At 47.6% G+C, this 22,281-nt stretch overlaps 1 protein-coding gene across 1 annotated transcript; it reads left to right on the top strand.

Moving 5' to 3' along the window:
* The first annotated feature begins 247 nt into the window (after nt 1-247).
* On the top strand, nt 248-21,951 carry prrc2a (proline-rich coiled-coil 2A). Its single transcript, XM_080007844.1, has 18 exons — nt 248-314; nt 3,500-3,651; nt 5,354-5,531; nt 6,762-6,858; nt 7,304-7,385; nt 7,485-7,628; nt 7,839-8,062; nt 8,405-8,484; nt 8,643-8,791; nt 10,856-10,958; nt 11,075-11,270; nt 11,444-11,536; nt 11,836-12,493; nt 14,228-14,352; nt 14,452-14,559; nt 15,194-15,488; nt 15,673-15,892; nt 16,052-21,951. Exons 2-18 carry the CDS (start codon nt 3,537-3,539, stop codon nt 19,173-19,175), a joined length of 5,991 nt encoding a protein of 1,996 aa, XP_079863970.1. The 5' UTR covers nt 248-314; nt 3,500-3,536; the 3' UTR covers nt 19,176-21,951.
* The last annotated feature ends 330 nt before the right edge of the window (nt 21,952-22,281 follow it).

The raw sequence follows: 22,281 nt of genomic DNA, 5'->3' as shown, positions 1-22,281 counted from the left end.
TTCTTAATATAAAAAATATATATTATTATAATTATAAAATATATAAATTCTCATGGCATACATATAATATGTAAATATAAAATCATTATATATGTACATACAATGAGTCTTAATTATTTAATAGTAATTAAAAAGAAGATAACGAGAATATATATTATGTAAATATATAATAATCGGAACCTGCTATTGGCTCTCCTCCCCACTGCGCCCCCTCCCTCCCCTCAGTAGCCGCTGACGGCTCTTGTACCGACGGATCGAGCCCCATTCTCGCGTTTTTCTTTTTCATTTTTTTGGACAAAAAGAAAGGAGTACAAGTAAGCAGCCTCGTTGTGTGCTAATGCAACTAGCACCCTCCACCCGACCGCCTCGACCCTCAATACTCGTGGCTTTATGGTCAGCGAACAATCGGATCCTCTCGGTGCGGATAGCCCCCGACGCTAGCCTTGCTCCGCGGTTAGCAGTTAGCTCAGGTAGCGTAGCAGAGTTGAACTCGTTATCCTGCGCTCGAACGTCGGTGGCGAGCGGTCAGCTCGGCCGGTGCAGCAGGGCTCGTCGCATCACTCCGCAGTGGCACATCGGTAGTTCTCGGTAGTCGGCGGTTCGCGTGTCTAACCGCATCACCCTGCGGTAGAACGTCGGCGGTCAGCTCCGCTCGAAGAGCTAACCTCACCCTGTGGTGGAACCTCGATGGTTAGCATTTAGCCGGGCTGGCACATCGGCAGCGCACCTCGTTATCCTGCAGTAGAACCTGGGAACCAATCGGGACGCCGGCAGGTCAGTGGAATAACAACCACGTTTCTCGAGATCAACTCAAAGGCACCGGGGAGTGACATTTTAAACGTTCGGACCGGGTCTGATTTGTTTGGACTGGAACCGCTCCTTCGTGCGAAGTCTCGACCGGTCGCCCCTACCGACTCCGGGCGCATCTCCCCAGTAGCCGCAGCACCGTGTTTAACTATAATTGTTTAAAAATAAGCTTTTTGTTCGAGCAGGGTTCCCCGTGTGTGTGTGTGTGTGTGTGTGTGTGTGTGTGTGTGTGTGTTGCGGGCCCTTGTTTATCTGTATTTGTTGTGCATGTTAGCCTTTAGCTTGGCCGATAACCGGCCGACCAGGCCTCTCTCCCCGCCGCCATTTTGTTTCGTTCCCTCTAGCAGAACCGCTCCCCCCCCCCGCGTTGTTTCGCCGTTGCCGGCGCCGTAAACCGACACCGCGGTTGCGCCGGCGATCGGAACCCGGCGACGGAGGGGCGCTATCGCCCGATCGAGTTTGTGAAAACCAGCGGCCGGTGGCGACGGACAGCCGTTGTGGCCGCGGAAGGCCGCGGGCCACGCGAAGGCATAGCCGCCAGGGGTGGGTGTTAAGCCGGGAAGGGAGCGAGAGACCCGGGCAACACTGGACCGATGCGCGTCGGCAACGTCCACAACCATCGGTTTATTTAAAAACGAACACGAGCCACCTCCGGGTTTTTTTTTTTTGTTTGTTTGTTTTTTTTAATCAAAGCTCACCATTTGATACCCCTGCCCCCACCCCCCCAAAAAAGGCGAGTGGCCGGGGTTTGGTTCCGTGCTGCTGCAGCTGCCAGCCCGCTAATCCTCCAGCGTGGAGCCTGCGACCTCATTCTCTAATCGGATCGGCCCGTGGAGACACTGTATCGGGGAAACAATAGTGCGCCGGCGCCCCGCTGCTCCGGAGGTGAACGGTGGTTGTCGCCGGGCTCGAACCGCACGAACCGGACCGGTGGACCGTCTTGTTTCGGGTCGTGATCGATCGGCCCACCTCAGCCCGCCCCCGGGTCACCGCGCCACCGCGCCGTGTCTTCAGCGTGGTCGGGAACCCACGGGGACACCGGGGGCTCAGAAAGGGCCTCCCCACCCGGGTAATCGGATTCGAACCCGGGACCCTGCCGTGAGGCCGTTTTACACGTAAACGGCGTAATTGTTTGTTGTTGTCCCGCATGGAGGCTCCTCGTATGTAGGTGTTGCGTCTCGTTTCACAGACGGACGCGACGTTTCGTCAGCCCCCACCCCACAAAAATCAAATTTGCCTCCAACATGGCGCGTTCTTTAAACGGCGAAATAACCCCGCGACACACCACGTTACACACGTGTATTGTTGTGGGGTTTTTGTTGTTGCTGTTGTCGTTGTCACCGCTGACTCAAAGTTCTGGCTTTCACAGTGAAACTCGAGTTGGTTGTCATTGACACGGAGCTGCTATTCTGGTCGTTTTTGCAAGATCTTAATATCCCCTTTTTTAAAGTGGTATTTGAGAAGTGTCCGTGGCACGTGGTTGCAGAACTACACTAAAGTTAGGGGCATAACAGCGAAACTAGGATTAAATTATTATTATTATTTTTTAAAGCGATGTTATATAATAGTGCCGATGTCGTAAATGAAACAAGGGTGAAGTTGAACTATTAATCATCATCTTCTTGGAACCCTGAGGGGTCCCCTGACCACATTTTGAGAACCGCCGACAGTGAGAACTTGGACAAATGTGATGCATGGTCTGATTTGGCCACCTTCAAGTCCTGGGCCTTCTATATCTATGTGCATCAGCACATTTCTGTTCAAAAGTATGAGTGAATTAAACTACTTTCAATGTTTCTGAGCACAAGTGTGTTTGTGCCTTTGTAAACATGTCTCGTGGTGGCTGCGGGGAGCCTGCAGACGGACTGATGTTCAAGATAAGATAAACCTTTATTAGTCCCACAACGGGGAAATTTACATTGTTATAGCAGCAAAAAGGGGACAGCAGAAAATAGAGCATATAAGGGTAAGCACTATAAATATATAGAAAAAAAAACAACAAATAGGAATCAGAGTACTAAATGTATTGCACATATTGGTTGGTGTGTGTGTGTGTGTGTGTGTGTGTGTGTGTGTGTGTGTGTGGTTTGAGTCCTGTCTAGATAGGTGTGATTTGGGCAGATGTCAGCCCAGTGTGCGTTTATTGATTTGCTGTAAAATGGGCCTAAGCTAAAGTGAAGCGGTTGCCATGGAGGCAACCCCCTGTCAAGGCAAGGAGTAGAAGAATGTCATTTTCACGTGTCACCATGGCAACCACATTTTAGATTTCTTCCTCTGTGCCGTGTTCCCTGTGACAAGGTGTTCAGTAATTCACTGTACGAGGCCTGTGGGACCTGTTTGAAATTGAGTGTTTACGTCACACACCCAGAAGTTGTGAAGCGTAGCCGCTCTTTGATACGACTAAAGCAGACATATTGCACTACTCGGTACAAATCATGAATATGTAAATTGTTTGAATCTTTTTTTTTTTTTTTTTTTGGGGTGCGTTGGCATGTCATTGTGATGTCATGTTGATGTCATTAAAAGCCGGTCATTAGGTAACCTAAGGGTGGCAATGTAACATTACAAATGGACGCAAGCCACTGTTAAACCACAAGAAGTTGTTGAGATCATGCACTTGCACTTGAGCACATTGACTGGCTTTCCACTCATACCTGGTGTCAAATATCTCCCCTCCCCCCTCCCCACCCAGTCTCAGGACTCACCATACTCAATGAGCGGACAGCGCAATGTCAGAGCGCTCTGGGCAAACTGCAAAGGGGAAGGATGGCAAAACCAAGTATGCGTCTCTCAACCTGTTTGATACATACAAAGGAAAGAGCCTTGAAGCACAAAAGCCTGTTGGTGAGTAACTTTGACTTCTCTCTCCCGTTCTACTCTCGTTGCTGTTAAGGGTCGCCCATCACAGGCTAATAATGCAAATTTCAATTAGGTGTATATACTAAATTAATAAATATATATATATATTTTTTTTCCTTATCATCTGACATCATCAGAAAATATTTTTCCCCTTTTATAAAGTGTGCTATTTTTGTGTGTGTGTGTTAGATTATTCGTTTGGCATCCTTTGATAAGAATTGTGTTAAGTTTGTCTGTCATAGCCTTGAAAAGCAAATGAGCTGTGTGGTCTGCATTCATCAAGCATTATGCGTGCTAAAAGTTTAAAGACTGAAGGATAAAAGGGTCTTTTTTTACGATGTGACACAGCCCCAACCAGCGATATGCATAATTGCAGTTTGGTTTTTTTGCATTACTTCACCTTGAGCAGTGGGGGAAAGACTGAATGTGTGTATTGTCGTTGGCAATGTAAGCACAATGTGAAGTGATGTTCCCAAATCACTGCTTTTGGAAAGTAATGTTAAAAAAAAACAAAAACAATAACTTTTTGTTGTTTTTGCAGAATGGGCACTGGATCTTAGATTATGTAATTGAGCAAACACGGCTGTAATTATTAATGTACTTCACAGACAAGCCCGCACATTCTGGGGGAGGAGAGGTGTGTTGGGAATGCTTGACAACAATAAACTTGTCAGAGATGTAATCATTGGATGGAATCATTTTTGTGACAGATAATGACGTCGCCCCCACACACACACACACACACACACACACACACACACCTGGTAGCCATGACAACCGGGGGTCATATCTTATGATGTATTTGTGACTTCACAACTTTCCTATAAAAAAACTGGTCACTCTTAACGGGGTAGGACAGACCTCTACTAAATCCTGGCGCAGTTAGGACTAGTTTCCAGGTTGAGAAGGTTGATGCAATGCTAATAGCTGTGTCACTTGCTTGAATACAGGCCCTGGCTGCAGTTAGAACCAGCCGCTGGCTTTGGGATTAAAATTCGCTGGCTGTGCAGCATAGTCTCCTGCCACAGAGCGCTTTGACACATTAGCTGACTGTTTTCCCCAAAGATGCGTTACCGATTTCCCATGAATGGTATGCCACTAATCTCAGTTGCCTGGAGCCTCATTTGGCTGGTCCTCATGCCTTTCTTTAGAAGTGTGACATTGTTCCATTGTTATTGATAGGTTTCTGGTAGAGCCCGTAACTATTGTGAGCATCATGTAGGGAAAAAAAGTTAACACGTGATTTCTATTATTATTGCAACAGGGCGAACCCAGAAAGCAAATGTTTTTTTCAACCTTGAAACAGAGACTTGCTTGTGGGCACAATTCAACTTCAGTGTTGCCCCTCCAGCCTCTCCTATGTTTTATTCAGAAGCTCACCACCAGATCTAAGTAGCTGTCCCTGTTTGAAAATGACAGACATCCCCTCTGCCACACAGTCAGGACGCGCACTACTGTGCACCACTACCAACAGAAACGAATGAGGGATTTATATTCGGATTGTCCTTCTCAGATCGGTTCCAGCTCTCCTAACCTTCCTGGGTGCTTGCAGAGAAAGCTTTTATACTGCTGGGCATTAATACCATCGACGCACTTTCAAGTGAAATGTGGTTTGAAGTTTTTGCAGTGGGCTCACTGTGCTGACGGTCCTTCCTTCTTCCTCTCTTAACCCCTGTTTCCTGCTCAGTCCCCCCCCGCCATGGCCTGCAGTCTCTTGGTAAAGTTGCGTCCGCGCGGCGTATGCCACCCCCTGCCAACCTGCCAAGTCTGAAGGCAGAGAACAAAGGCAACGACCCTAACGTCTCGCTTGTTCCCAAAGACGGCACAGGATGGGCAAGCAAGCAGGAAGCAGCAGACCCAAAGAGGTAGAAATCCCTTCTCCACCTCTACACGCACAGCTTGAATCTGTTACACCTTATTCAAACATTGTGACTCAGTGTACAAAATCCTGCCACACAAGTAACATGACCTACTATGGCAAAATCACTTTCAAAATACTTCACTTCTAGCTGAAATGGGCTCATGAAGAACTTCACGTAGTACTCAGAACTTTTCTGCAATATTTTTTCTTGCTAAATTGGAAACATAATCACGGGTGCAAAAAGGCGAAGAAAGTGAGATTAGAATATCTTCATATGTACAGTCACAGGAAATATGGGTCAGACCCGTAAAGTATATAGCTTAAACGTTATGAATGTTCATTGCACATACACAATGAGGATACCCCTGGAACAAATGCAAGTGCACTGCCTACACAAATACTTCACATACTGGTTTAATGACATACATGCAAGAGATAATACATTTCAATACAATATAGGAGATAATTTATTTAGTCATATCAGGACAATAAATATTCAAGACAATATCATACAAATCAGGTCTAGGATGGCTCTATCCACACTAACTTAAGAGACTAGAAAGATGTTGCGCGATGACATTAATGACAGCGAGCGACAGACGGAGCAGCAGCACACCCAGCTCATTCACTTTGCCGCACAAAGAGGATGTATGTGGACGTAGCATGCAAATAAAAATAAATATGCTGCAGGTTTTTTGTGAGACCTTCCTGTCTATTTTCGTGCCGCCGTCCGCAGTGGAAAGGGGGTATCAAGAGAATTGTGGTTGAGTTAAAAAAATAAAATAAATGTATTCCTCCAGACAACATTAAGCTGTGTTCTCCCGTACCGGTTTTCCTCTGTTTTTTATTTGAGATCTATTTATTTTCATTTGTTTCCGACTTGTTTGAAACAAAAATTTTAAACGGAACTGAGTCAAGGGAAGGGACTCTCCCGTTCCGTCCCGTGTGTCCCCACTGTCCCGTGCTGCGTCACGCACGTCTCCCCGTTGCTTTCCGTTGCTATGGGACTTAATTTGGTAATAACTGGATGTTTATTTCTCGGCAATCGCTACCCCCCAGCGATCGCCGATTTGAATTGTGCAGCGTCGCCCAAGCCTACCCACCTCCAAGAGTTAAGAGTATATAAAAATGCTTTGGATGTACTGTGGCAATTGCAGAAAGCGGTTCTAAATAAAATGTGATGTTCCATGTTTTCTTGTTCATTCTCAATTTTCCTTCTCGCACCTTCCCACAGTACCGATGTATTGTCAGCACCGCAGCCGGAGTTGCAGCAGCCTGTGGTTTCACAGACGCCTGCGCCGACCCGCCCGAAAACCCCCCCAGCTCCAGAGGTAACTGCTGTGTCAGAACTACACACGTCTCGCGTCGTATCACTTTCAGCACTGATATCATACATTGACACCGCTTTGCCGCTTAATTCTGGTCTTTGATATAATTTTCATGAAATACATATTGGAAATACGAACTTAAAGGTTATATGCTGCAACTTCATATCACAAAAATAGTGACGTCAATTCTAACAGTAGAATAATTTTTTCCTCTGGGGTTGAGTAGAACTACACTGGTATTGGATGGCGCACAATGTTTCTGTGCTCTCGATACTATCAATGCAATTTGTGCCACACACTGCAGCATAAAAATGGGCTTAGCATCAAATTACAATAACTGGTGCCAAGTAGTATTGCACAACAACTTTGCATAGTGGATGATTGTATTAATATTTGAAGGAATAGAATGTCTGTTGTTGACAAATGCGCTACTGTTTCTGTGCTTCAGGCTCCGGCGCCGGCTTTAGCCCAGGCCGCAGGGGCAAGGTCCTGGGCTCAGGCCAGTGTTACACATGGAGTACCAGGAGATGGTGGGTCTCTCTCTTTCAACATTACATTTGTTTTGACTTTTCTAGAATTGTTTTCCCTTTTGTGTCTTGACTCAATTTTCATTTGTACTATTGTCACAGGTGGAAAGGGATCAAACCAACCGTCGCCATTCTCTCGCGAGGAATTTCCCACCCTGCAAGCGGCTGGCGACCAGGACAAAGCTGGCAGAGAACAGGGCATTGCAGATCAGTGGTATGGGCCCGGACCAAGCCTCCGCCCCCAAAGTGAGTAGTGCCTGCTGCATGACAGAAAAATAAATTTCTAAAATATTCTTTATTGCTGTCTCTTGCTCTAAATGAAATATATTTAACTGGCCCTGCGCGAGTAATCTGCGATATTTTGATTGTAATGGCTTTACATGGATGACTTCATTCCATTAAGGGCCATAAACCTTTCTGACCTCCACATCCTTCCTTGTGTTACTCTGTCCTTAGACGTTACGAGCTGGCGGGACGGTGGGGGCCGTGGCCTGGCGCCCACCCTGTCTGGGGAGGGGGCAGCAGAGGGTGGCAGTGGCGGGGCTCTGGTGATGGAGGGGGCGGCCGGAGCTGGCCAGGTCCCCCCTCAGAACCCCCTGTCCCACAGCCCCGCACTGCCCCTGCCCCAGCCGCCTGTGGGGCCAGGCTTCCCTGCATATAGAGGGATCATACCTCCCTTTGTAAGTTGCCTACCTAAACAAAAAGTCATGTCATATCAAAAGTCCTATTTACATGAATGTGTATGCATCATCATTATTTATAATCAGTGTTACTATTTTTTGGGAAGTTTATTTGAAGGACAACAGGGCCTGACACTTAACTTTTGGTTGCCGAGACTGACCTAATGGTTGCCAAGTTCGATTATTCTATTTTGTCAGTGAGTGATAATGATCTTAGATCAGTTGCCTCAGTGAAGAAAGAGGCTCAAACCAAAGAAAGGTCTGATTGGGCAGTCAGTGTACCTACTGTGTGAGGAATTGGCAGCTGATTCTGTTCTTGTTTTCTTACCCTTTCTCTCCTAGATGTATTTGCCCTTTCCACCCCCCTATGGCCCACAGGGGCCCTACAGGTACCCGACACCTGGTGAAGGAGCTGCTCCCAGGTAAATTACTTGAAGAACTTTAACAAAAAATTGCACCGTCAATAAAGCTGTTTTGACTGAGCTGGACTGTGGTAAGATGCAAAGTCTTTTTTCGCTCATATTTATAAAAAAATTTAAAAAGTTGTCGTCGTATTCCTGACTGTGCCATTTGTCTTCAGGTTTTCTCGTGGGCAGGGTGGTCCTGATGGAAGGCCCCAGGGTGGTCCGCGTGGCGGTGGAGAGGTGGTGAAGCGCCCGTCCATCCTGAAGCAGGACGACCTGAAGGAGCTGGACGAGCTGGACCACGATGGAGACGAGGGCTGGGCAGGTGAGAAAGTGTATGAATGAATTGCTTGAATGTTTAAGTTTGTGTATGGATCCATTTTCATTACACTATTACATTTTAATTTCAAGTGTAATGTACATTCAGATTGAAGGTTCAGAATGTAGTATTGCAATTTCACTGTGGCAAATTTAGAAAAAAAATATGACAAACAATGAATATGTCCGTCTTAATTCAGTGCTTAGCCTTCCTCATGAATTGCAGCTTCAGAATCTGGGGGATTTTTGGGACATGTTGGAAGGAGAAATAGATTTAATAAAACTTCCAAGCTTCTCATCTTGCTTCTCTGGGAACATGATAAAATACATTAAAATTATTCTATGTCCTTTTTATAACCTTCAACTTTTTTTTATGACTGGTGTTTTTAGTAAACTAAACAAATGAGCGATTGCCACCTCCTCCCATGGATCTTTTAAATGTCCTTGTTTTGCTTTGTTTTGACTACTTGAAAATATACTTTAGTGTGTGTTGAGTAAATTAAAATTCAACTATATCTTTCTATAACGGTAATAATTAAAAAGATAGTTCCTATTTCAACTTTAAAATGCAGTTTTTAAAATTGCCATTTCAGTGAGTTGTGAAAAATATTGTAATATAATTTTTTTTATCCAAATGTCATCATCAATTCCTTTTTTGAGCCCTGGGCACATTCAGCTCATAGGCTTAATCGAGGAGCTGTGGAGAATAAATTACTGTATTCCTATTGCAGTAGGGAAAAAAAAAATCACTGACAGGTGAAGTGAATAACATTGCTCATCTTGTTTCAATGGCACCTGTCAAGGGGTGGGATGTATTAGGCAGCAAGTGAACAGTCAGTTCTTGAAGTTGATTTGTTGAAAGCAGGGAAAATGGGAAAGTCAAAGGAAGGACAACCGGTTAACCGGCGACAGGGTCATGGACCTCATTGATGTGCGTTGTGAGTGAAGTCAGCCTGTCTGGTCCGATCCCACAGAAGAGCTACTTTAGCACAAACTGGTGAGAAAGTTAATGCTGCAGTGATAGAAAGGTGTCAGAACACACAGTGCATCACAGCTTGCTGCGTATGGGGCTGTGCAGCCGCAGACCAGTCAGAGTGCCCATGCTGACCCCTCATCGCAGAAAGCGTCAACAATGGGCATGTGAGCGTCTGAAGTGAACCATGGAGCAATGGAAGAAGGCGGCCTGGTCTGATGTTTTCTTTTACGTCCTGTGGATCGGTGGGTGTGTGTGCGCATTGTTTACCTTGAGATGGCACCAGGATGCACTATGGGAATGCAAGCCGGCAGAGGCAGTGTGATGCTCTGGGCTTTTGGTAGGTTCTAACCACTGCATATGGGGGACACCCCACAAGACCTGGAGATGCTCTGACCCAGTTGTCTCGCCAACAATTTGGTCCTTGTCAAAGTAGCTCAGATCCTTACGCTTGTCCATTTTTCCTGCTTCCAACACATCAACTTCAAGAATTGACTGTTCACTTGCTGCCCTATATATTGGCAGATGCCATTGAAACAAGATGATCAATGTTATTCACTTCACCTGTCAGTGGTTTCAATGTTGTGGCTTTTCGTTGTGTATACACAAACAAGATGCAGACAGAATTAGTTGTTTAAAGAATTCCTATTAAGTTGACTGCCTCATTAAATAATGAAGGGTGAAAACAAAACATCAGAACAAATTTATGGGAACCAGTCAGGAGTATTGGAACTATCACTTGTCTGCATTTGGTTGTTGACATTACATTCTTGAAACTAAGAATGAAATGCGCAGTGTTCATACTGAGAAGGCGTTTTATAATTTCGGGAAGAGCGCATAAATGCCTTACTAGTGATTTTCCAGGGTCTTCTTTCCTCACAAATCATCGTCAGAACCCACAGCCATTAATTTTTCATGAGGTGGAAGTACTCCAACGTATACTCCATAGCCAAGTGCTGCGTGTGATCATTTGGCATGCAACACCATTAAATGATTTACAGGGTGATGATTTTGCTAGTGGGGGTGAGCTTGATATCTGCTGATACATTCAGATGTGCTCCTCCATATCTGAGTCTGTTGTATCTGCTTTTTGAACAGGACCACATGAGGAGATTGATTACTCCGCTAAGTTGAAGTTCAGCGACGATGAAGGAGAAGATGAGGGTGACGAAGAGAAGAATGAGAGCAAAAATGGCTCACGGTACACAGCTTCCTACATTTAAATGACCGTATATCTCCCATATGCATATCAATATGCGTTATGGATAAATATTTGAGAGTATTCCTGACTTCTTGTATTTCCTCCTCCCCCCTCAGCGAGCCACAGAGGTCACAGGATGTCCCCCCAACCGTGACCGCTCGCTCTCACGCCTCCGACAGCGGAGGCGACACACGCCGCACCCCTCCCTCCAATGTTGACGACAGCCCTGCACCGCCCTCCAGCAAGCCAGCACGGGCCGAGGAGGGAGGCGGGAGCTGGACAGGGCAGGGAGCACCCCCCTCAAACTACCAGGTAGAGTGAATAACCTTTCAGGGCTTTTGGCTAAACAGGAAATGGACATGCCTCGAGGTGTCTAATGTCTGAAAGGTTAGGAAATCCAAACTTGCTATTGAGGGACGATGCATTGCCACGTGTTTGTCTCTCGGTATAGTGCCTTACGTGGCTAACATACTGCCTGTACACAGGGGTGCAGGCCTGGACTGGGTGGCCTTCGGGAGCAGCCCTCCCCCCCACCTGGCCCAATCCTCGGACAGGGGCCCTACTCCTGTTATCGACAGGTAGATATCTGTGGATAGGGCCTTGAAGATACATTATCACCGACTGCCAAATTTAGACTTTTTAGATAAACCACGTGGTTATTTTTAGGTTTGCCTTTCCTTCTCAATTATTTCATTTTTCCTTTTCCTATGACTAGATAAGCCAAAGATCTCAAATTCAAATTACCTGGGGGCCACTTTTTTATGTTAAACAAGGTGTCCTGTATTTTTTCCCCACTTTTTCTGGGGCCTGTAGTTTCAGACTCATAAGACCAGCGTGGTTTTAGAATGTAAAAATTAAATCCTTACTGTCACCTCAGGACCGCCCCCCTAACCAAGTGGGTGGCCCCGGGAAGCCTGGCTCCTCACAGCACCAGCCAGCGACGGGAGGCCCCACCCCTCCTCCCCAGGCCGGCCTGCTGACTCCGGGTCCTCAGGGGGAAGACGAGGACGAGACCTGGCGTCAGCGCAGGAAGCAGTCTTCCACCGAGATCTCTGCTGCTGTGGAGCGTGCCCGGCGCCGCCGTGAAGAGGAGGAGCGACGAATGGAGGAAGAGCGACGTGCAGCCTGTGCCGAGAAGCTGAAGAGGCTGGATGAGAAGCAGCAGAGGCTGGATGAGAAGCAGCAGCAGCAACAGCAGCAACAGCAACAGCAACAGCAGCAGCAGCAGCAGCAGAGGCTGGATGAGAAGCAGCAGCAGCAACAGCAGCAGCAGCAGCAGCAGCAGCAGCAGCAGCAACAGGGCAGCGGCAGTGGTAGTAAAGCCTCCAGCCTGGATGGAAACTCTACGGCCGCCACAGCAGTTAGCCCAAGCCCCTCCCTGTCTGCTTCGGCCTCCTCTCCAAACATCAGCCAGCCCCCATCGCCTTGCTTGGACCCCGAGGAACCCCCCCTGTTAAGTGTTCAGCCGGGGCCGGGCTCTGGAGCCCCCGAGAGGCAGCGGGCTAGCAGCAACAGCAGCTATGACTCGAGTGCTGGTGAGCGCCAATTTGTTGTTAAAATTATTTTAGCCATCTTGACACAGTCTTAACCATACCGGTCATATTAGCCTGTAACACTTTTTTTTCCTGATTGTGGCTCACATTTTTATATCTTTAATATTGTCTCTTATTTTTGACATTTTGGAGAATTGGAGCGATATGGTGAGAAACTTAGAATTATCTCCTTGTACCGCTGTGAACTGCCAAGTTAAAGGAATGGTACATCTGTCTTATCAAATTAATTAAGAAAAAATATGGCAAAATTAAGTAACTTTGACAAAAATGTGTTACCCTAGTTGTCAGTTGAACCAGGAAATAATTTAAGGAAGGTTTCTCTGTTTAAAAATGTCCAAAACCTGAAATTATAGATAGGGGTCATATAAAATGTGTGCTGAGTAGGGCTGAACGATTTCGGAAAATAATCTAATTTCGAGATATAAATAAATAAATAATAAAAAAAAAAAAAAATATATATATATATATATATATATATATATAGTATGCAAATATTTTTTTTAGTTATCTTCTGTATTTTTCACTAAACATAAGTAATAAATCATTCTATAGTATGACCAACACAGCATTGAATATAGTCAACATATAAGCTGTTCTTTCCCGTCGGCCAGGCCTACGTGTTATGATGAAATTATATGAATCACATGTTTTTATTTAACTATTGATTTACAAAAAGAAACACCTTCAATCACAGAATACTGACTCATTGATTTGACTTCAAGCCTTGTTATTGTTCAAATCTGAAAATGAACATTCCAAAAATATGCAGTGTTTCAGCAGGAATGTGTTATTTTTTTTATTAAAATGTGACCATTCGTCCACATACAGAGTGCCGCTCACTGTGCACAGGGACAGCTTCATGCTCATTAAAATAAAAATAAAAAGGTAAAAAAACGAAACGCATTATTCTGGAAGAGGCTCCGTCCAGACTCTGCAGGTGTTCCGGACTCTGCCAGCCTCACTTACAGTGCACCGTGGCCCGGGGCATAGCGCCGGGTCTCACCAGGGGGCAGCGCTGCAACGATCAGGAGGCATGGAGAAAGTGTCCCCATTACTCACGGTTTCATTCCATTAGGAGACGTTAAATAACAACATTGTTCTGGCGCACCCATCGCGCATCATCTGTGCCATCTAAGAGGGAGACAGTTGCACACAATGCACCCTGATCAATCCCCTCGACCTACCTGTTTAACCAACATTTGGCCTTATGAGCAGCTCTTCGACCAGTCTGTATTGTGCACTGCGTACAGTTTCACGGCGCGCGTCGTTCCCGCAGTCTGTCAGTATTCAGTGAACTACTGGTCACGCCCCCTTACCATGAAATTACACGGGTCCTCGCTTATGAGCAAGTTTGCTTAACTTCCTGTTCGTAGGAACGGAACTCTTGTTAGGTGAGGAGTACTTTGTATGACAACGGGGTTTTTTTTTTTTTTGTTTGTTTTTTTGTCATCGCAGCCTTGTGATTTGAAAATTGCATTCTGTGAAATTGCGACGTCGGTTCATTTGATGAATCATTCAGCCCCAGTGCTGAGTAGTAAAGACCCCGAAAGTCACTCCCAATTCATTCTCAGTTTCTATTGGTATTTATTTTTATTGATTATCCTGTTAAAGCCATATATTTGCATTTAATTGTCATTTAATTTCTGTTGCAACTCAACACCATATACTCGGTAACAATACATTGGCTGATTTTACTTTATGCACTTAATTTTTTAGATGCACAGCCCAGTCCACAGCCACCTGTGCCCCAACCGCAACAACCACCCCTGGAGACTCCCTCACAGGGGGAGAGTAAGGATGAGGCTGTGGGTGGCACTCATGTCCGACCTGCAGCAGCAGCAGTAACAGCAGCAGCAGCAACAGCAGCAGCAGCAGCAGCAACAGCAGCCGCAGCCGCATTACCCGCAACCGCAGGAGCTGGGGGAGCGGATCTGGTGAAGGTTGACAATGTGGGAGGTGGAGCGAGTCGCCAAGCTAGCGGCCCCCCTGGCCAAGGATACTCAAAGTACCACAAGTCACTTCCGCCGCGCTTCCAGAGACAGCAACAGGTTTGTGTATTTTTTTATCGTTAAGCATCTGAACCAAAAATATGTGAGTTTGACATTTTGTTAAGACTGAATATTCCACTGGACTAATTTAGACACACATTCACAGAGCTGCCAACCTGCACGCATTTTGACAACAATGTAAAATATATTTCATAGTCTGTTTTTATTATGAACATACAAATAAATGAAGATTGTAATCGGCAAATAAAAAAAATAAAAATATATCAGAAATCAAAGCGGCCAAATAAGTCGCAATCATTGCATTTCTAGTTGATAGACAGGTTCGGTAACTTGACGAGATGACACATTTCAAGGGGTACATCCTCATGAGGTATTTGTATACATAGTTAGCCCTAGTAGCTTGCATGCGATGTATTTAGCCTCGGTACTCAAAATATTTTCTCAAGGTTGGCAGGTCTGCATCCAGAAATTTGAAGCACATCCATATTTCACGACGTTTGCAAATAAATGCCTCGGGGAGAGAAGTTGTTCAGTCAATGGATGGCTAAATAATAAACCGGCTCCTCTTGGGGAACTTTCTATCAGCACTAGCTTCACTTTTATGTAGTTTGCTTTCTGATGATTCCGTCATAAATTCTCAATACTCCGTCTTCCTTTTTCTGTCTGTCATTAGGAGCAGCTCCTAAAGCAGCAGCAGCAGTGGCAGCAGCAGCACAGCCAAGCGTCCCAAAGCCAGCTGCCCCCCCAGCCACAGGCTCCACAAGGTCCCTCCCCAGGCTCCACCCCCCAGCCTGCTCCAGGACCAAAGCAGGGAGGGCCACTGTACCAGCCCAGCAACATGGGTCGACCGCCACCTCTGCCGATGAACTTTGACCCCCGCTGGATGATAATGCCCTACATGGACCCCCGCATGATGCAGGGCCGTCCGCCACCAATGGACTACTACCCTGCCAGCATGCACCCCTCTGGTACGCTGAGCGTCACTGTTTTAGAAACGATAGCATTCATTTTAACACTGCGGGGTTTTTTTCCCACCCCTGAAGAACTATTAATCGTTCAGCTATGCAGAAGTGTTGTTTGAGATGAGATTTTTCTCCCCCACGAGACAATTGTTTTTAACTATTTTATTATCGCACTCCTTCACTGTTCCAGGCCTCATTGGACGGGAGCGGTCTGATTCGGGCGGCTCCGGGTCGGATCCTTTTGACAGGCAGCAGCATCCAGGGCATTCCCACCGCGGGACCCCCCCAATGGATCCGAAGCTCACCTGGGGGCCAGAGGTATTCCCTGCGGGAGGAGAGGGTCGTGGGCTCACCTCGCCGCTGAGGCAGAAACAGATGTTGGAGGAAGATGATGTGGCCAAGAGGCCCAGGTACGGATGTCAAACATGACCGTTTGTTTCGTCGTGAAGGTTACATTGAGTTTAATATCGTTTTAGAACTGTGATTGAACTGTGAACTATTTTAACCATTCAAACAGTGTTTCCTATGCATTTACGTTACTCCACCTAATTGCGTGTTCTTTATCGTAGGAGTGACACCCCCCCACACCGCATGAGAGAGGGGGGTCTGGGCCCGGTCCAGCAGCCCAGCTCCAGCTCTGGTCCCTCTAATCAGACCCCACCCGCTGTGGGCACACAGGTCGGGGGCCAGGGAGGCAGCCACCACCCACATCATTATATGGGTGGACGGGGCAACTATAGCAACTTTCCTGACCAGGGTGCCAGGATGCCCGCCCACCAGCAGCAGCAGAGGGGAGGTGAGCGAGGCGGGCAGCCACAGGGCTTCACACATCAGGATGAAGGCCCCTCACGTGGCTCCCAGCAAGGCCAGATTTGGGGAGCCCCCCACCCTCATTATGACCGCAACGGCCGAGCAGACCTCTCCCCCATCGAGAGCAACTCTCACCACCACCATCACAGCCACCACCCCCATCAATCCCAATTCCCCCTCCATCCCCACAAGCCTGAAAATGGTCGCGACAGGGGGGGTGAAGCGCCCAACAAGAAGAGTGACCCTTCACCACCGCTTCATCCACCTGTACTCTCCTCATCCTGCTCCTCATCCTCCTCCTCTTCCTCTGCCAGGGAAGATGGAGGCATTAAAGCCACCCTGCAACACCTCCCCGCCCAGAGGGAGGCCCATCCCGGCACTGGGCATGGCGCTCCCGAACGAGGAGGCGGTGCCCATGTTAAACAGGATAAACCAGGCCAGCAGTACGCCCCTCACTCCTCCATGGCTTCCGGTCAACATCCTTCCCAACATGGCAGCCATACTCAGCCCCATCAGCAGCACCCCCACCAGAAGGTTAACCAAAGAGGGGGGCGGGAACACAAGACAGAGACCCAATGGGGCCCACGACCCAGCAGCAGTAGTACAGGTGGCGGCTCCTCACACGGCCGGAGGGCCAACAATATGGGAGCAGGTGGAAGCAACTCACGTGGAGGAGACGACTCCACCAATATGTCGTCAGACCACAAAGCGTCCAACCAGCCGGGAGGCGGCAATGCTAACAAGAGGGCGGGCCCCATCAAGAAGCCGGTGTTGAAGGACATAAAGAGAGGAGGGGAGAGAGACGGAGAGAAAAACAGTTCTGGTAAAGACAAGGAGCAAGAAGGCGGACAGTCCTCCATCACCAAGCAGGAAGCCGCCTCCGCGTCGCAGAACTCTTCTGCTGCAGCCGGTAAAGAGGAAGGCGCTCAGATAGCCAAGCCCAGGAACGGAGGCAAGGAACGCTCTGTTGGGGGGGGCGGAGGAGGGTCAGGCAGAGGGCCAAAAGATGCAGACGCACCATCGTCAGGATTCTCCGGCCCCTCCAGGAAGGAGCGAGAACGCTCCTTTGAAAGAAGCGGCGGCGTCTCCTACCACCACGGTGTCTCCACGAGAGGCAGCAGAGCTAGCCGCGGACGAGGCGGGGAGTTCTACGCCCGTGGTCGTGGTTATCGAGGCACCTACACGGCCGGAGCTGGGCCCAGTAGCAGCAGTCGGGGCAGGATGGGTGGAAGAAGTGGCAGAGACTACCGCTCGTCTGCGCCGAGCGGTTATCACCAGGAGTTCAAGGGCGAGAGTGCCGGTGGCAGACACGGCCAGGACCGTTCCCAGCACAACCCTGCCCGCGCACGCAACCGCAGTGAAACCCGCAGCGAGGGCTCGGAGTATGAGGAGATCCCCAAGAGGAGGAGGCAGAGAGGCTCAGAGACCGGGAGCGAGAGTGCCGCCAGTGACCTCGGCCAGTCTGACAAGGAAGAGGCTCGCAAGCCGCAAACGAAGGCAAAGAATGGCTCTGACAACCTCGCCAGCAGCAGTGTTACTTCTTCCATCCCACCCAGATCGTCCCAGGCCAGGGTCTTCACTCCCAGGGGTGTACCCTCCAGAAGGGGCAGAGGGGGAGGCAGTGGAGGTGGCAGCATTTACCGGAGCAGTGGCAGTGCAGGAGGGGTGGCAGGGGGTCACAGGCCCGGAGCGAGCTCAGCCTCGCACAGCTGGTCTTCAAAGTCCTCGGCCCCAACCAGAAAGCAGCAGGCCGGGGCGTCGTGCTCTGGCCCCAAAGAATCAAGTCGTGGAGGAGGCAATGCAGAGAAGAGAGAGAAGGACAAAGCACCCGATGGAAACTTGGCCCAGAGTCAGGGAGCCAACCCACCTCCACCAGCGCCGACTCCAGCCATTCAAGGTCCTGCTGAAAACGGAGGGGCTATGGCCCCGCAGTCAGCAGCCAACTCCATGTCAAACTCTGGAGGGCCTAACGCACCCCCCCTCTCTGGCAGCCGAGGGTTCCCTCCTGCTGACTTTGAGCGACCACCTCGACGTCGTCGCCATGGGCGTTCCCAACACCAGCAGGACAAGCCCCCTCGGTTTCGCCGCCTGAAGGAGAGGGAAAACGCTGCTCGCATCAACGGAGGAGTGGGGGTCATTGGGGGAGGAAGGCCCTCTTCCCCATCGCTGAATTCGGTTCAGGACAGTGACGGTGCTCCCATGAGCGCTGCCACGACGATCAATGTCCAGAACGCCAATCATAGCACGCCACTAATGACCAATAATAACAACAACAGCGGCGGCGGCGGCGGTGGAGGGCATCTTGGCAACGCAAACAGCCACCACCACCATCACTACAACCAAGGAAACTCAGCGCAGAGCCACTCACAACACCATCACAACCACGGAGCCAAGTCCCCGGACTTTTCCAACCAGAACTCAGACCAGGCCAACGAGGAATGGGAGACCGCCTCGGAGAGCAGTGACTTCACAGAGTTCCGCGAGAGAGAGGGAGGAGGGAAGGCCTTTTCTTCTCATCACCACCACAATCACCTGGGTAGAGGAGGAGGGGGCGGTAGTAGTGGTGGTGGTGGTGGTGGTGGTGGTGGCGGTGGCAGCGGCGGCGGGGGAGGCGCAGTGGTAGAAAGAGAGCTCACGGGGAAAGAGTCCTTGGCTAACAAAAGAAGCTTCTCCAGCCAGCGGCCTGGAATGGAGCGTCAGAACCGGAGAGTCAATGTTGGAGGAGGGGGAGGAGGTGGTGGTGGTGGAGGAGGTGGTGGTGGAGGAGGGGGTGGGAGAGGCCCCCGTGGCCCGCCAGGTGGGGGCACAGGAGGAATGGGCAACGGAGGAGGTAACCGTGGCGAGCGGCGTGGCAACTGGCCCTCTCCCAAAAATAGGAAGTGATTTCAAAACAATTTAGAACAGCACCCCATCCCAAACACACACCCTCATACATTTTTTTTACCCCCACCCCCCCACTCAGTCTTTTATCTCTTAGAACATCACCCCTTCACACATTAGCGCATTGTATATCGAGGAGGGGCACACGTTTACCTCGGACGCCCACTCCTCCACGCCCTTTTCCATCTGCTGTCCACCGTCCGTCATTGTAAACTATCCCACCCTCTACCAAGGATCGCACCCGATTCGGATTCAGCAGGCACGTGGTTCTCTCATGGATGCGGGAATTTTGACTGAAGACACACACACACAAAGAGCAAACACACCCACTTGCATACAAGCACAATATGACATCTTCAAGCGGAAGCAGTTAAAAACTGCAAAGTTTTGGGCTTGAACCGGTGAAGTAGGCTGACTTCATTTTGTTTATATTTATGTAATTATGTATTTTCTACCACACTTTGGTAGCGCAGTACCACAGTAGTGCTGTTTTGCTTTATCCACCCTCCACAAAGGGATGGAGAGCAAGCTTTTTGATTTTAATGAGAACAAATAGCCCATTCATCTTTCTTTATTTTCTGCCTTTATTTGTCAGTACTGTTTCAACCTCACTCTTAACATTTTGGGGGGCAAAATATTAGGAGTGTATTTTTTTTTTTTTTCTCTCTTCATCAAAGCAGATCATTTAAATAATTTTTTAATACCAGCCCCCCACCCACACCCACACCCGCGTCCCCTAGTTTTCAATTTTTAAAAAAAAAAGTACATCTCATTACTGTGATAATAGACCCATTGAAGTACAACTGCTCACCTGCTCATTTGTTTCTAATATAAATGTTTTGCTGCTTGTTAAAATACAGTGGGGTTTTTTTGTTTTGTTTTTCATTGTTTTGTTTTTTACCACCTCTACTACTTTTCGATGCTATTGGTTGGTTCTATTTGGGAATAGAGGCTTTTTAAGCTTCATGGTAGCATACTCTTTACATGCAAAAGCTCTGCACACTGCAGAATAGTGGAGGTTTCCCGGGAAGAAAGATTTCTTTCCTTTTTCTTTATTGAATTTGTTTACCCTAAAATGATTGAATTGATAGCATGGTGGCTTTATTTTAACAACCATTGTTTCGTCATTGACTTCTATTTTTATGGAAATGTATTTTTCTTCATCAAAGATACTTTCCTTCTTAGTGGGAAATGAGTTCAATGAAATGTAGGTCATTGTAGAAGTAAAGACAAATGTTTGATGATATATTTACTTTCAGAGAATGGTTTATGCTCCTATAGATAATTGAATACACTCTAATAAGCACTCCTTGTAGATTAACAAAACCCATGGTGTGTGTGTGTGCGTGTGTGTGTGCGTGTGTGTGTGCGTGCGTGTGTTTGTGTTCTTATTGCGCTAAGTTACACATGAAGCAGCAGCACTGGTATTCTGTCTGGGCCCAGAGTACTAAGATAGGCTGCCAGTGTTGTACTTTTATATCTCCCCTGCTGTCTTGTGTGCAAGGGCGTAAACTCTGTTCCCCCGAGCTTACTCCTTTTACGAAGTGTGGGACCCGCATGGGCCCCTCGTTCGTGAAAGTATTTTAGGATACATCTCCAAGATGGGCGCGAGTATTCATGACGGGAACCACATAAACCCAATCAAATTGAATTCAGGACTTGGCTGAAGTGGGGGCTTGAGCGTCCAATGTCGCCTGCCGCGCAGCACAGGGTGTCCTGATATTTACTCGCCACTAATCATATTGACCTATTGAGTGTTGCAGTAAATGGAGTCGTCGTAGTTACACTTGTATATTTCACACATCACTAAATGGCACACATTTTAAATATTAACGGGGGCAACATCCAAGATGAACAAAACATCATTTTTTCTCAGCTGCATTAAATCTGTCACTGCTGTAAGTTGGGGTTTGTTTGTTTACCGATGGCAGTTTTAAGATTGGCTCTTGGATGTTGTGAGTAGGGCATTTGTGTGTGTGTGTGTGTGTGTGTGTGTGTGTGCGCGTGTGTGTGTGTGCGTGCGCATTTTCTTGCGTGTTTAAAATAACTTCAGAAAGGGTGGGGGCTAAAGGGTAAAATGTGAATGGCAAACACTCTGCCTTGTTTGCCCACACTTTGTTTAAAAAGAAAAAAAAAAATATTATTTGGATGTTTCTGAAGTTTTTTTTTTTTTTTTGTTGTTGCATAGATCCACATAAATATACATTCAAATGTCTGTATATATTAATCCAAATGAAGAATACGATGAAAAAGTCACCTTTTTCCCCCCCTTTGGAAGTTAATCATAGACATGAAAGCAGACAGAAGTGGGTATATTTGTGTTTCAGTGACTTTTCAAATTGAACACATCCATGGGTGCAGCGCTCCGCATCTGTTATATTGGTAGCCGTACACTTAACACTGGCTCAAAGAGTCCTCATCCCTCCATAACTTCTCATGTTGATGTGCGCATCTTGTATGTACCCACGTTAAGAGGAAAAAAAAAAAAAAACAAGTGTATTCCTGAAATACTCAAAAGATTGTACTATATTTCCAGCATTACCAAGGTACCTGGAGTGGTTCAAGCTGTTCTAGCATTTATGGTTTATTAATGGAACACATGTATGTATATTGGTATGTATCTAAGTTTTGTCTACCCCAACTTACATTCCCACAAACAAATGTTGCCATTTTCTTTTTTTTTTTTTTTTTTTTTTTTTAAGTTCAAGGGAGCAATGTACAAGCAGAGAAGTGTCTTATTATAATGAAATTATACAGAGGAAAAAAAAAGTTAAATAAACTTTTGTTTTAAATGAAAAGTGTTTGATTCGTATCATTTGTCTTTGGAATGATGGAACGTGAAGGAGGCCACCGCCACAAAACCCTCGGTTGACTCAATACATTTGGGGGGGGGGGGGACACGGTCTTGCGTGTTAACGGCGGTCGGTAACCGGCGCATTACCGCCGCCTTCTGTTCCGGAGACGATATCCCGCCCGTTAATCCTGTCAGTCTAAAGGCCCGACCCCCTCCGTTTTGCGGGTTCGCTGAAGCCTTAATGCGGATCTCCTGAGCCCCGGTCCCCGCGCCGGTCCCCGGCCCGACTCCCTCCTCCATATGCGGCCTTTTTTT

The sequence above is a fragment of the Zeus faber genome, assembly GCF_960531495.2.
Source record: "Zeus faber genome assembly, chromosome: 1".
Classification (NCBI taxonomy): Eukaryota; Metazoa; Chordata; class Actinopteri; order Zeiformes; family Zeidae; genus Zeus; species Zeus faber.
The sequence above is the reverse complement of the archived record's forward strand: the minus strand, read 5'-3'. Positions and strand labels throughout refer to the sequence as shown.